A 15,906-nucleotide genomic window follows, 5' to 3' on the forward strand; every position below is an offset into this window, starting at 1 on the left:
GCCCAAATTTCCCAACTCAACTCACAAAATGGCAATCGCATCTAACCCTAGCATTACGATCTTCTATTCTTAGATCTTAATACCTCGTTTTCATCTCTCTCTCTCTCTCTCTCTTATCAAAAAGAAGCATAACCTTCATACCAAATCCTCTTTTCAACCATACTTCTCCTTCCTCCAATCTCTTTTCCTCTAAGGATTGTTTTGGGCAAACCCTGAGACAAAATATTTGAAAGAAAAAAGAGAGAAAAAAGGAGAAGGTAAAGGGAAAAGTAAGATGTCTCTACCACACGCAGTATTTCAGACATCACAAATCATGCCACTCCTCAACGTTCACAATCACTCAATTCTACAAAACAAAACCCTATCCCATCATAATCCCTTTCTTCCTCCTCTCTTCAAAGTCCATCCTGCCATACCAATTTCAAGAGCCATTAAGAGCTGTTCAATCTCTTTATCATCTTCTTCTTCGGGTTTGGTAGAATCAGACCCTATCAAGGAAACCCTAGAACGATGTTTTAACTCCTCCCCAAATTCAATCACTGTTGGGTCCACCTCCTCTTCTACTCTTTTTGCCCCTGTTATGAAAGGAGGACAGTACGGTGCATTTGGGGCGGTTACCGTTGAGAAATCCAAGCTAGATATTTCCCAGAAGCAGTCCAGATCGGGCCCCGAAGTACGTAATTCTCTCTCTCTATCTCTCTCTATTTTTCTTTTAAAATTTGATTGGGAAGTTCTAGGTTTAATTACTGAATTCTAGTCAAGGTTCTAAATTTCGGTTTTAGTGTCGTATTGGTGAAATTCTCGGCCGAAATCATGTAAAATTAGGTTACAAATTTCGGTATTTTAAAATTTTTCGTGGAAATTTCGGCAATTTGGTGGAAATTTTTAAAATTTCGGTGGAAATCTATAGCATTTAGTTGGAAATCTTGTAAATAAGGATGAAAACGAAAATTTCAAATTTCACCGAAATCCTCTAAAAATCCGATTCATGGCATAACTCGTTTAGGCCGAAACCGAAATATTTCGGCTAAAATTTACAACTTTGTTTGTAGTTGATATAGATGGTGGATTTCTAGTTGAAGGATGCCCATTTGTTGCTTTGTGGGTTTTAAGGTGTTTGCGTTGAGTAGTTTTATATGTTCTGTTGTGTGTATGTTATATCATAGGGTCTTAGATAATTCTACGTTTATTAATCTATTCTAACTCCTGTAACATCGATTTGTTGTCGAAAGTAAGTGTTATAAGTGAATAGCGATTTGGGCTGGTTTGACACTTGGTAAGTTTGAAATGACTTTGATGTGATTTTCAGAGTTTCTCGTTGACACTAATGCTTGAGTTATGCTTTACTAGGCATAGATGGGCTAAGACTTCTGTTTTACTTGAGTTGTGTTGTTTGTTGTTAGGAAGCTAATGGTTATTGAAATTTGTTGGGGTTAGTTTTCATAGTCACTTTGTTCTTAGGGCTGTAACGTTTAATAGCATTCACTAGGTGCTGAAGGTCAATCTGGTTTATTTTCATATTCACTTTGTTGTTGAATGGATTGTTATTGGAATAGATGAAGAGTGCAAGACTTTGGATATTGGAAACATAGGTTGCATAACTTTCTTGTAATGGAGCAACCAGAGTAAAAATCACATCTTTCATGGTTTCATCCACTTCTTATTCAAATGGTTGCGATCAGGATCCTTCGTATGGTCAACAATATTGAATTCCTTTAGGTAGTTTTACTTGTTGATATGTCATCTCGAATTGTAAAACTTAAATTCTAAAAAACTGTTTTCACACCATCTATGTTGCACTTTCATTATTCTTACATTGTTTTGAGATCCCTGTATTAGACCCTTAATTATTTTCATCTGAAGGAATTGATGGATCTTGAATGACTTTCAGCTCCCGCTACTGATTGTAAAGGGCAATTCTAATGCAGAGATATGGAGAAATGCAAGTAGCAACGGAAAATGGAAAAATCAACCAACACTTACCAGGACTCTTCGTAGAACACTAGAAGCAAAAAAGATCCAGCCCGTGAACTGTAATTTGAATTTTAAAGAAAGTGTCTTCATATATGAAAATTAAATTTAAATTTAAGTAATGACTATGAATCCCAGCTTTGATGGTAGGGCCAAGGGAAATCCGGGATGTGCAGGGATTGGCGATTTTTTTAGGGACAATAATGACGACAAAATCTTCTCCTCCGGCGCAGTCGGAATTTGTGGATGCAACGAAGCTGAGGCTTGAGCCCTTCTTTGGGGACTTAAATGTTTCATGAAAGGAAAGCTTCACTTTCCTTTGGTTATTGAAGGTGACTCGTCTAATGTCTTAGCGTGGGCTAGTGGTGTAGCGCCAGGTCTGTGGAATCTAGATAGCATCATCACAGAAAAGTGGGACCTTTGCAAAATCCTTAATCCGAAGTTTACTCACAGGAGGCATTCTGCAAATGAAGTCGCGGACAGATTGGCAAAGGCTGGAGTGGAGCGCGAGTCTATGGAGGCCATCGAGTTCCAGCTTGGTTGGGATGTCGAGATTTTCATCAATTTGCCAATTTGTGACGCTACTGGGTGTCCAATTTGGAAGAACTAGAAGTTAGTTTTCGATATTTCTTCTCTTGGCTTTTCTTTTGTGTTGGCAATGGAGCAATTTTTTTCTTTTGGATGGGTTGGTGGGGGTAAACTATTGGCTTCCTCTTTTCCCAACCTTTTACCTGGCTATCAAACCTTAGAGCTTCGATTGAGAATTACTTTGAGGGGTCGAAGAATCTTATAGTAATAACTCCGCTATTGCATGAGGATAATTCCCTCATAATTGTGAATGAATTCGCACAAATTTCCTCTTTGGTTTGCTCCCACTATTTTTTGCTTGAACATTACGATGATGAGCTGGTTTGGTCCCTGGAGCAAAGTGGTGAATTCTCTGTCGAATGTTTCTATGCTAAAATCTTTGGGTCTACCGCCGGTCAAAATTCCCAAAGTTTGGAATTTCTATGCTTCTCCTAGAGCCAATGCACTCATTGTTTTGTTCATCATGATAAAATTCTTACCGACGACCAGCTTGTCATTAGACGAAATTGTGTGGCTTGTGATTGTGTGCATTGCAGTTTTTTGGTGGAGTCTTCCATATATTTTTTCATCGTACCCGAACTGTTCAAATTTGGAACTACTTTTTAAAAAATTTTTCAATATTAATTGTGTCATCTTGGAAGGACCTGCGGAAATGGTGGTGTAGGACGGGAAATAATAGTAGACTTATCTCCCTTTGGAAAATATACTCGTACCTTTGCTATTTGGATTATGTGGAAGGATAGAAATGAGTTTATTTTTAACAATGTAATAACCCAATTAATTAGGTCATTACTTGGAGTATTATTATTATTATTTTTGAATGGCATTATTATTATTATTTTTGAATGATACCATTACTTGGATTATAATTGAAGTTTCTGGGAATGAGGCTCATTCTCCTTGGACGTTCACGTCTTTGTTTAGGAGATTGTTGATCTTTTGAGGAATGTGGAGTGCTACTTCTCCCATATCTACTGTGAAGCAACCCTTTTACTGATCGCTTCGCAATTTTTTGTGTTTCTTGTTTTATCTTGTTACCTTGGCATGAGATGCCTCGTTTGTAGCTGGCTTTCATTTTTTTTTCTTTTTTAGATATTTGTTAGTTTTTGTTCTATTTGTCACCTTTCATTAATAAAATCTCACTGTTTTGACAAAATGTGGCCCGTGTTCTTTGGTTTTTCCTTTTCTCCTTTCCTTGTCTTGTTGAGGGATCAGCTCCTCCCCCTCCTTTTTTTCCTTTAATAAAATTGTTAGTTACCTTTCAAAAAACAATATATAGGTCAGGGTTTAATCTCTCTCTCTCTCTCTCTCTCTCTCTCTCTCCACGGGACTTCATAATTCATGTTAGGGGCGTTAGAGAGAGAACTACGCCGTTGTCAATCCAAGAGAAAAATGGAGAAAAGAGCCGTTCCTATGGGTAAAGCTAAAAAAAAAAGGAAAACTATTAATATTTATAAACTTAACCTAAGTTGCAATTTTAAAGATTTGGGGGAAAAAAAGGAGAGAAGAAAGCTTATAAAAGTTAAAACTTCAAGTCCTAAGTTGTAAGCTCTAAAGATGCTTTTTAAAACGCCATTTTGGAAATACCAATAGAATGATGTTTTCATAAAGTGCCTTGATGTTTTCATAAAGTGCCTACATTGACCCACACTTTTAGCTGATAAGGATACTAATTCTCGCCATATTCTTGATGGGGACCATATACGACCAAAGCTAAGCAAAGAAATCATGCCAGAAACCTTTAGAAGGGTTCCAAACTCCCCTTGTCTTTTATTATTTAATTGGCTGGTGAGAGCTTTTTGGGATTTGTAATATCCTTTGGCAGCCAATTAAATAATAAAAGACAAGGTGAGTTCGGGCCATTATCAAAATATTGCAGTGCAAATATTAGTAGCTTTTTTTATTGTAATTAGAACAGTTCGTGGCTGGTTTATTTTAGAAAGCCTAGAATTAGAAGTTGCTTAGGAGACAAGAGTCCATGCCATATTTTTGTTGGGGTTTCCCTATATATTATAAATCCCAAGGCCTGGAACTGATATGATGATGATAAATGAAAATGGAAGTTTTGCTTGGACGTTGAAGTGATTTCCTAACCTCTAGATCGTGGGTGTGCTTGATCCTTTGGAGTGATACCATTGAGTGATTCCATGGCATGTTAGTGGTGTGATGCCCTAAATCTATCTTTTTTTTGAATGGTAAGGATAAATTCATTGAAAAACGAAGACTGAGGAGGTCCCGAAAGGATACAAAGAGAGGGCATATAGAGCCGAAAAAATACAGAAGAAATAAAGACGAAAACACTAGCAGCTATGGAGGGCGAAAGTTGAAAAGCTTCACTGTTTCCCTATGTACCCACTCTAGCAATCTTGTCTGTCTCTCCATTTGGTGTCCGCCTTATATGATTGAAAGATATCGAAGAGGTTCCAACCCTGTCCTGAATCATCAAATAGTGTTGCAAATCTCCAAGATGTACCATATCTGAGTCTCATAGTCACCTTATGACATTGAGAGAGTCCCCTTCTACCACCACCCTATTCATGTCTACACTTTACAGAAAATAAATTCCTTGGTGGATGGCTCGAACTTAGACCTCGTTTGAGTCTGCCACCCCTATGGCCCACTGAATGCCCAAATGACATCCCCTTTCTCATTTCTTAATAGCCCACCAAACCTGTACGTCCCAGATTCCCAGACTGGAGCCATCAAAATTCAATTTGAAGGTCCCTTGAGGTGGAGGGGACCATGCTTGTACCACTTTACGATTATTGGTAGAGGTGGTGCATATCTCTCTCCACCCATGCCACGAATCGAATGCCGATACAAATCTAAAAGGTTCTAATGTTTTGACCCATTAGATAGATAATGCAATCACCAGGTATTGGGCTCCCTTAGACCCTTGAATATCCTTGCATTGCCCTAACACCTATCTTGTTTTAAGTTAGTTCTTGCTTTTTCCTTCAATTTTCTACCACCATCATCAATCCTCCATTCTTCTGTATACTTTGATCTTCTTCATTTTTTACTTCTTTGATCATAAATTTCTGCATTTTCAATTGTTGGACTGTTGGTATGATGCAACCGATACCAATTGAGTGATCTTAGCCACATAACTTATTGACAGATCAAGCTAAAGTTTTGAGGGTTTTCTCTAATAACCGACACCCTTGACCAATTTACAGCTTGATCCACCGGCTGAATCTTGATTTAGGTCCAAATCTAAATCTGGGTTATTGTATGATTTAAAGAAATCTCCAGATTAATCTTTTCCCTGATCCGATTAGTTTCAAGTTTTGATATTGTCTTCAATTCTTGATTCCCTATCATATACCTAAATTTGGATGGGATCCAACGGTTGGACTGTTGGGGCTGCTCCGATCTTCTGGCCAGTTACTAAAAATTGGCACTTTTCTAAATCCAAAAATTCTCAATTTATTTTTCTTCAAATTCCTCTATTGGATTCCATCTAGTTCACCTAGGAAATCCAATGGAAAGCCTTTCCAATCCTCCTAGCAGTCCCTCCTTAGATTAGTCCTACGTCAATTCCATTGTGGTCAACGAACATGCCTCAGAATGCTCACTTAGATGTAAGAATCTTCTCATCATTAATGTATCACTTCGTCAATATATTTTGTCCTGTTTTTAATCTTGTTAAAGTGGCGGATCTAAAATATTGCCACTGTATATTAAGGTCTATAGTCTATAGTACTCTATACTTACATTGTGAATTTTATTTTAGTTGGTTTAGATTTGTAATTTTCGATTTCTTGCAATTTGGCTTTACCTTGCCTTGTGGGCTTTGAGCTGTTAATAGTATGGGGTCTTTTTTTTTATTTTTATAACAGGTCTGTCTCTTATTTATTGACAGTTATTTGCATGGCTTAATTGAATACTTGAATGTTGCTTCATGCTTTGGCCATGGGAAGATTTTTTTCTGCAAATTCTTTGATAGGAGATCATTAGTTTTATTGATTGTTAACTTGGTCTTTATATTGTTTAAGATTTTTTGTCGTCTTTGGAAGGGGGAAAGCTGTTAATGGTCTGGTTACAGAACCCTTTACCCTAATTGAGGAAGTGGATGGTAAATGGGATTATCTGAGTGTGCTTGAGGGACTTTGGTCCTTCGGTGCTTGAGGAATTATCCTCTATTAATCTATTTTTGCTAGGGTGCAAGGGTATCTGAAATGTTTTTATGAATGATTGGGCTAAGATACAGTATTTTTTGGTGAAGATTAAGTTAATTTGTGGAAATGTAATGTCTCCTTGTAGACACAGTAGGTTTTCTTTTGGGTATAAGAATCAGTCCTATGCCTTTCATATGATGTAATCAGGGGGACTCCTGGTCCCCTCTGTTTTTTGTAATGATCTCAGTATATGAATATATTGTCACTTTAAAAAAAGAAAAGATTTGTTTGTCTTCTTCATCATCAATATTTTTACACTTGAGAAGTTTGTTGACTCACTGAAATTTTGTTGATGGATATCTAGTACTGATTCTGCATATTTTTTACCAAATAATTCTTGAAAATTAAATATTTTCCCTTTCAAATTGGTGGGTCATAAATAACTCATAAACTGCAAAATGAAAGGCCGGAATTTCAACACAAATTGCGTACACCGAACACTCTTTAGTATCAGTAAAATTCATAATTTAATGCAAGATTTTACTTACATGAAGTGATTGGCCTAAATATTTTCCAAATTTGTTATCATTTGTTTCCATGTAAGTTACTTCATGTTTAGCTTATTCTCTGAGTCTGACTAATGATTTTTTTGGTGCTGCAGACAGCAATTGGTGGAGGGGGTGGAGATATTGGAAAGAGAAATAGTCATGGTGGAGGCGATGGAGGAGATGATGGTGGTGACGATGATGATTACTTTGGTGACTTTGAGGAAGGAGATGAAGGAGAGGAAGGCGGGTTATTTCGGATGCGACTTTTTCTTCAAGAGGTTGGTTCATATTTTTTTGTTCAATAATAAAGTTGGTGTGTTCATGAGCCACGTATGTCTATACATGTCTCTTTTAGAAGTCGTAGATTCATTGATTATTTTTGTACTTGTTCATATATATTTTTGTTCAATAATAAAGTTGGCGAGTTCATGACCCATGCATGTCTCTTATTGAAGTTGGAGATGCTTTGATTATTTTTGTACTTGTTGCTAGCTTTTCGATCGGAAATTTGTAGATGCAGTCTTACAGGAGTGGTATAAGACTATGATGGATTTACCTGCTGGCCTTCGCCAAGCTTATGAAATGGTAAGGTCCTACTTCTGTCGTTTGTTTCCTTTTGAATGTAGAAGACACCTAATCGAAAAATTCACTGTAATTTTCGACTTTCAGGGTTTGGTGAGCTCGGCTCAGATGGTAAGGTTCCTTTCAATCAATGCCAGACCGACCACTGCTAGGTTTATTTCTCGAGCTCTTCCTCAAGCAATATCTAGGGCTTTCATTGGCAGGTAAATATATATTAGGCTATCAAGTTCAGTTTATGTATGAGGATGGGTGTGTGGGTGGGCCCTGGTGTAGGAGCTAATCAGAGTCACTCCTTGTTTGTTGGGCGGCAGGTGTTCACTGCAGAATAAATAGGTGTGCTCTGATTAGCTTCTACACCAAGGTCCACCCTTAAACACAAACAATCTAAATTGCTGATTTCATTTTAGTCGGCCTAGCTATATGACCCCAATCAAGGTGTCTCTGATTAGTATTTTCAGTGAGATGAGTGTCCACATCATTCCTCATATGTGTTCTAGATGTTTTTGTATTTTATGTTTTTATATTTCTAACTTTTAACCTCTTTATATTGAAGAAAAGTATCTGCTGATAATTTTTCACATTGTGATGCGCACAAAAATGGATAAAAAAAATTTCATGTTCTATTTTTCACATGGTGCTCTCTCATCTTCTCCTCAATTGGAGCCTCCCCCACACTTGTAAAAAGGTGGGGGGTGGCTCCAATTGAGGAGAAGATGAGAGAGCACCGCTTAAGATGGTTTGGGCATATCCAACGTTTGCCTTTGGATGCTCCGGTGAGAAGAAGCGACTCGTGCCAAATTGATGGAGTAAAAAGAGGTAGGGGCAGACCGAAAACAACTTGGGTAGAAACATTGAGGAAAGACTTGATAGCTAGGAAAATAACAGAGAACATGACCTTGGATAGGATAGAATAAAAGAAAATGATCCACGTAGAAGAACCCAACTAGAACCAGGATTAGAGCCGGGTAGATTTCTTTTACGTTCTTCATGAACTTTTTCTAAAGGATTCATTTAGCCGACCCCAACTAGTTTGGGACAAAGGCTTTGTTGAGTTGAGTTGTTCTATTTAGAGTGTCATGTTTAATGTGTGTATAAACTATGGATATTCTAATATATTCAATTTTGAGGCCCTTGACGTGATGCAACAAGTTTGGTTGGGGAAAGCATAGTAGTGGAACATATTTTAGATGGATATAACTATAATGAAGTATCGAAGGCTTAGATGGAAACATGAGAAACAAAAGAAATTTGAAAATAAGACTAATCAAGTTTAAGAAATGTAAGAAGAGTTAGGCACTCCTTCCCATGGTTCAAAAATATCGACCAATATATATCCATATCGGCCGACAATATGTATCCGTATCAGCCGATACATATTGGATTCGGGAGGGAGGATAGTTCGGACCCCCCGTACTGATGGTCAGAAAAAATCACATGCGTATACGTCGTACTGGTAGATACGCTTAGTGATTTGATTGAGATGGTAAGTCACATGAAGAAAGACATTCTTCACATCTAGCTGTCACAGTAGAGAAAATTTATTGGCAAGGAAACAATTTATCTAGACCTGAATCAAAGAATGAACAAAGCATACGCAACCAAATACTTTAGGAGAGAGACAAGAAGGGGCCTGTCAGCAAATAGAATGGAATAAGGATGCATCTCACACAGGATGCATCCAATTAATCAAGTAATAAGCTTTTAACGCAGCATCTTCCCAATAAATCTTTGGAACACTCAATGTCCTAGCAATTTTAGGGAGATGCCGTTGTTTGCGCTGAGCTACTCCATTTTGTTGTGGAGTATGTGCATAAGGTATTTATTGTAAAATACCATAATGTGCATGATAACTTTGAAAGTCTTCCATCCAAAAGAAAAACTTCTTTGAAAGTCTTGTGAGGAAAGACCACACATTTTTACCAAGGACATTTAAACTATAGATAAAATATGAGACAGAATATCAAATCTTTCCTTCATTTGAGTCTGAGGAGGAAGTCACGCACGAGTGATCATCCACAAAAATTTGTGATAGGGATCAACTTTGAGAATGGGTGAAGATGATTAAATATGAGTGGAACTTATTGAAATTAGGGGAGTCCGTGAGGTCTGAAAGCTTGTAGGGGACTTGGTGCTCTGCAGAAGTGCTGTAACCAGTACAACCCCTTTGTATGGAGGAGCCAGCTAGGAAACCATAATGGTCTGACATGCTTTTTACACTTAATAATAATACTGAATTATCGGACACAGTCAAGCACCCATTTTAGAATTTCTGACTGCATAGGAAACTATTATTTGTTTCATATCATGATAATTGGAATAAGAATGCACTTCTTGACTCTTCCTCCAGTATCTCCAAAAAATGAATGGTCTGTTACCATTTTATGTTTAGTTATTCATTGGTTTCTTGTTGAACCTTCATGTACCATGCAGGATGATTGCAGATCCATCTTTTTTATATAAATTGCTTCTAGAACAAGCTACCACAATTAGTTGTTCTGTTTGGTGGGAGTTGAAGAATCGCAAAGGAAGGTATTTTCTTCTTTGATTAACAAGAAACAAAATGAAATTCTATTTGAATATGGTACTTATTAGGTTTTTTTTTCCAGGATAAAGCAAGAATGGGATCTGGCACTTATTAACGTGCTGACAGTGTCAGCCTGCAATGCTTTTCTTCTTTGGTCACTTGCTCCTTGTCGTTCGTATGGAAATACATTCCAGTTTGACTTGCAAAATACCTTGCAGAAGCTTCCCAACAATATTTTCGAAAAGAGCTACCCTCTACGAGAATTTGATTTGCAGAAAAGGATTCACTCTTTCTTTTATAAGGCCGCAGAGTTTTGTATGGTTGGATTAGCTGCCGGAGCAGTCCAAGGTGCTTTGTCTAAAATTTCTGCCACTAAGAAGGAGGGGAGGTACACACCACATTAAACATGCTCCCATTCATGTCTTCCATTTTTTATACTGTTCACTTTCCTGAGTTACACCATTCTTCCATAATTATTAACCTTTACTTTGTATGGCAGGATGTCAGTAACGATACCAACTGTGAATACGAATGCTCTCGGATATGGGGCTTTCTTGGGACTTTATGCAAATCTTCGTTATCAGCTTTTGTGTGGAATTGATAGAGCGATGTTTAACCACTTTGATGTACTTGGGGTGGTGATATTTTTTAGCACCACATTAAGGTCTGCTCCTCCTACTTGAATCATCCACCATTCATATAATGCTCATCTTTGTTATTCTTTGTTGTTGTCTCTGTCTGTATAATCTCTTGGACTACCTTTGTAGAAGTTGAAATACATAAGTTAGATTTTTCTGGGCATGGGAAAGTTTGGAAGTATCATTATATATTATTGTCTATGCTGTTATTCTATGCTTCATGCATGAATATTATTAATTCTGAGTTTACTAACTGTTGATAGGGGCAAATTTTCAACTTCAAAATTTTCTCTGATGAATACCTTGATTGAATTCGATATTCTTATGATTTTATATTCAACCGTACCTTGTTGACATGCTTAACATACTCAGGCAATACTTTTATTCGTTTAGTGCCCCTTAGTCAACTCAAATTATGTATTCTGTGTCGTTGTGGCATTGAACTGCCTCTTGCTTGGTGAGATTTTGTTTCACTATTTTCCATTATAAGTGGTGCCAAAGTGACCTATCTCCTGGGATTTTCTTTTCTTAGCATTAGATTTGTCTCATTAGCTTTATAATTTTACTTACAATTCTTTTTGAATGGGATTTTACTCTCACTATTCTTTCACTAACAGCATATTGCTTTCACTATATAGCCAATGTTATCGGCCTTTGTGTTGTGGTCTTGTTCTAGATGTTTGGTTCTTCAACCACCTGACAAAAAGCCCCATGCCATCCGTTTCCATGCTGCCTCCATCTTTTTTACCGCTATAAGAGACTCGATTTCTGATGCAATGATTGAATTGAGATGCTTTATAAATTCAGATGGAGCATCCTCATGTGTGGCCCCTCTTTCTTTGGGTTGGCCTACACGTGGCACATGTGGCCCCACTTTTGGGTTGATCATTGCATGTGGATTTTTGACATTAAGAGGTTTGAACTCATGACCTTTGCTCTGATACCATGTGAAACAACCACTTACACCAAAAGCTTAAGTTATTGGTGAATGCGTTATTTATTCTTTTATGCTTTAACAGATCCTCTCCAACCGAAAGAGTAATCCATTGGATGATACATTTCGGCTTAGGCTTCTTGCTATGAATAACAGACAAAAAGCATCTACTGAAAATTGTCTCCTACGAACTCCCTAAACTTGTCTCTTCCTCTTGCCCGCTAGCTAATGCAATCAAGGACTTTCTCCTTGATGATTTGCTCCTAGAACCTCTTGTTTATGAAGAATTTGTTGATTATTTCCTTAGGGATACGATGTAACCATCCTATAAAAAAATCATGATATGGAGGAGTGCAGATTCCTCTTCGTATATATTCTCTTCATTTGTTTATGCATGTTCTGATGTTTCTAACGATCTATGAGGCAAAAAACGGGTCCTTTTTTACATTGAAAGAAGCAAGATTCTCAATCTATTTGGCAATAGCCAATGGATGACTGGCCATCCGTGTCACTGTCACTAAATACATATCTGGGTCGTAAAAGCACATTTTTTTTATGTGACTCGTGTGTGCATAGGCTATCTGTTTTCTTCTATTCTAACCATTATTGATTCTGTCATGTAGGATTTTGAATGTTCAACTGGGAGAGACATCAAGGCTTGCTTGGCTGGGGGTGGAAGCAGATCCACTTGTTCAATCAGATAACGTATTGAAGGCTTACAATAGACCATCCGAGCCTGTCGGGACATCGGATGGGAACTGGTTCATCTCCAAGAATGCCATTGTCTCAGGCCTCGGATTCCTTGGTATCAAGCAAGGCAATGACAACGGGGATCCTGCCACACCACCCATGACGCGGCGAAAGAGGATTATCAGGAAAAAGGTCACGGCGAGTTCAGTCTAATGCCTTTTCCGTGCTCTTTGCTGTCACAATTTTGTATCCGAAAGAGAATTCTTCAACGGACGAAAACTATAAACAGCTTTGTGTTGGCTATCATCTGCCTCCATGGCAGCTTTGCTTCGGGTTCAATAATTGTACTTTGGGAAAGAGGGAGAGGAGATGCTTTCAGTTAATGCATTGTACTTCGAGGAGGAAGAGGGGAGAATTCAGTAGGTAATTCTTTTTAATAGAATGCTAGTTTTCTGATTTTGAAACGGGATTTATAGAAGTTCATGGAACACTAGACAATAGTGAAATGCCACTTGATTTGTATCTCTCTCAGCTTTGATGCTTTTATTTCTAGCTGTAACTTTGCTAGAAGTCTGATTGTGATGACGGTTAGGATTGAATTGAACAATCGAACTATCGAAGTCATGTCCCTTGAGTAGGGATGTGTGTAACTGAGACTCGTTGATCTGGTAGGCCATAATGTGATGTGGTCCTAGTCCCGGACCAATGCCAAGGCCTAGAAAAATCAATGGTTCTGATCTTTTGTAGCATTTTCCTTTTGCTTAGCTGTTGATGAGAATGGCGTATGTGGGTCCGGCGGCATATGGATAATCCTGGAGAATCCATCATGGTCTGCAAATGGCAGTGGTATCCATCATCTAAAAAAGTTCTTTTGGAGGGGTCAAGCCTTGGAATTTTCCATGAGCACTTATGGGCACTGATAAATTGACCCCCTAATATCATAAATCGACCCCATCTCTCTCTCTCTCTCTAAGCACTGCCCTGTATGGGTCAATTTAAGATATTAGGGGGTCGATTTATCACTGCCCTTTCTTTTTTGAGCAATGATAGATACAAGGGAGCCCTTGCATAAAGAACGGCGAAAGGGCTATTCATTGGATCGACGTCATTTTCAGTTACATTTTAAAATTGGTTGAAAAAGAAAAATCAGTTACATTTGATGACGTGGATCCAATCACGAGCCCTTTTGCGTCTCTTTATGCAAGGGCGCAAGTGACTAGTAATCGACGAGCCCTTTTGCGGCTCTTTATGCAAGGGCGCAAGTGACTAGTAATCGACGAGCCCTTTTGCGGCTCTTTATGCAAGGGCACAAGTGACTAGTAATCGACGAGCCCTTTTGCGGCTCTTTATGCAAGGGCGCAAGTGACTAGTAATCGAGGTCGTTGATCACTAATGCCCTGTTCATTTTAGATTGTGGCAATCGATTGTTGGCCTAAGCTAGTAAGTGACACTCAATATAAAACTCCTACAAATATTCTTTTAAAAAATAAAAAATCTACCATTTTTATTTAAATTTTTTTGAAAGTTCTTTGAACTCTTTCCCTCTATTAAAAATGGGGAAAATGACTCGGTATCAAATTTCTGAAAGTATCGGCAAATGTTGGTTCAAATTTGGTTCCCGCGCGTATGGGTCATAAAGTTAAAAAGACTTTTTTTTGCCTTCACATATAAAGCACAGAAATAGGATTTTTACATTTGCTTCTTCTCATAACGTCTTCCCCATTGGTGCCAACTTCAAAACAAGCCCTGGACACAGTCTCCGGCGACCGTTCCTTCTCCGGCGAATCATCTCTCCTTCTCCGGTGAGCACTCCTACTCCATTTTTGCGGTTCGGTTCCTCCTCTGCAATTTTTTTCCTTCTTTTTGGGTTAAAATAATGATCTTTTCTTAAGATCGGGCTGGGAATAACCTTGATCTACAAGCCCATCCAATTTTTCTCATTGTTTTTTTGGGAGAAACAGTAACTTTTAGGGTTCGGATTTTTTGGGGTTTCATTTTTATCTCCCATCCAAACGAGATACATTCATCATTTTTTCTTGTCCCAGTAACAAAAATGCTACGGTTTTTTGGGGGTTTGGTTTCCATTTTTTTATGGGTTCCAATTTTTGAAGGTTTGCTTTCCATTTTTTATGGTGTGGTTCCCAGTAGAAAAGGGTTCAGATTTTTTATGGTTTGGTTTCCATTTTTTTTATATAGTAGCTAACTTAATGGGTACTTAGCTTATATTTGTGGCCATGGGTTTCGAATTTTGTTGTTTTGATGCAATGTGGTTGGGGTTATGAGTGTTGATGATATTTGTGTTTCGGATTTTGGGGATGATATGCGAATGATTTCCAGGCACGCCGTGGTCCTCTTTAGGATGATATGTTGTTTAGCTACCATGTTTTATAATATGTTGTTGGGTTGTATTAATTTCGCTACTTTTTTAATTTGACTTTTGCAACTATGTTTCATGATAAGTTGTTGGGTTGTATTAGGCAGCATTTATAACTTCATTTTCACTACTCTGTTTGATGATATGTTGTTATGATTCATTATTTGGATATTTTTTTCCACTATGTTTCACAAGTTCAACAAATCCACAATGTTGCAGATAGGATGGAATTAACTTCAGTAGAGAAGAAGAGAAATAACTTCTGGAACGATTATGCGACTGGGGAGTTTGCTAGGGACAAACGAGCACCTTCACTCTCCCCTGCTCCTCGTGCTTCCAGATCATGTTATTCATCTTCAGTCAAAGACACCAGCATGGGCTTCAGTGACTCATCGCCTCTGAAAGCCCTAACTCCAAGTAGTAGCAGAAAGAGGAGGCGAGCTAGTGGTACTCTGCTTTCATCAGAGTTCAGTGATTTGTCGTCCAGTGTTATGATGCTTGCTGAGGCCATCATGTTGGTTGCTAATATTAGAAATCAAATCTTTTTGATTTCCTAACGTGCATAGCATGTGCAGAGAAATCCTATCCCCTCAATCACGCCATGTGCAGAGCAATCATTTCCTATTGTGCATAAGATTTCCTAACATGCATAGCATGTGCAGAGCATATATTATTCCCTCAATCACGCCATCTAGTTGATGTTAATTAATTTTATATTCTTCTCTCTTTGACTTACTTGTATATATATATTAGGACTCATACTAGGACTCTGGTATTAATAATATATACAGAAGAAATTCGGATTCATTTTTTTGTCATGGTATCAGAGCATCCAGGCTCTTGAAATCATCCCTATATTTTTTTTTTCTTCTTGCACCCAGTTCGGTGCATCCAATCAAACCAATTCCATTTCCTTTTCTGTTGATCCAATCACCA

At 38.0% G+C, this 15,906-nt stretch overlaps 1 protein-coding gene across 1 annotated transcript; it reads left to right on the forward strand.

Moving 5' to 3' along the window:
• Positions 1–89: 89 nt before the first annotated feature.
• LOC143854147 (plant/protein, putative (DUF3411)) lies at positions 90–13,120 on the forward strand. The gene is made up of 8 exons (XM_077363967.1): positions 90–673; positions 7,342–7,506; positions 7,721–7,813; positions 7,898–8,013; positions 10,241–10,339; positions 10,417–10,722; positions 10,834–10,998; positions 12,530–13,120. The coding sequence occupies exons 1-8, from the start codon at positions 275–277 to the stop codon at positions 12,807–12,809; spliced, it is 1,623 nt and encodes a 540-aa protein (XP_077220082.1). The 5' UTR covers positions 90–274; the 3' UTR covers positions 12,810–13,120.
• Positions 13,121–15,906: the final 2,786 nt, after the last annotated feature.

Source organism: Tasmannia lanceolata, unplaced genomic scaffold, assembly GCF_043159265.1.
Source record: "Tasmannia lanceolata isolate RefF3 unplaced genomic scaffold, GAP_Taslan_0.1 ptg000020l, whole genome shotgun sequence".
Taxonomy (NCBI): Eukaryota; Viridiplantae; Streptophyta; class Magnoliopsida; order Canellales; family Winteraceae; genus Tasmannia; species Tasmannia lanceolata.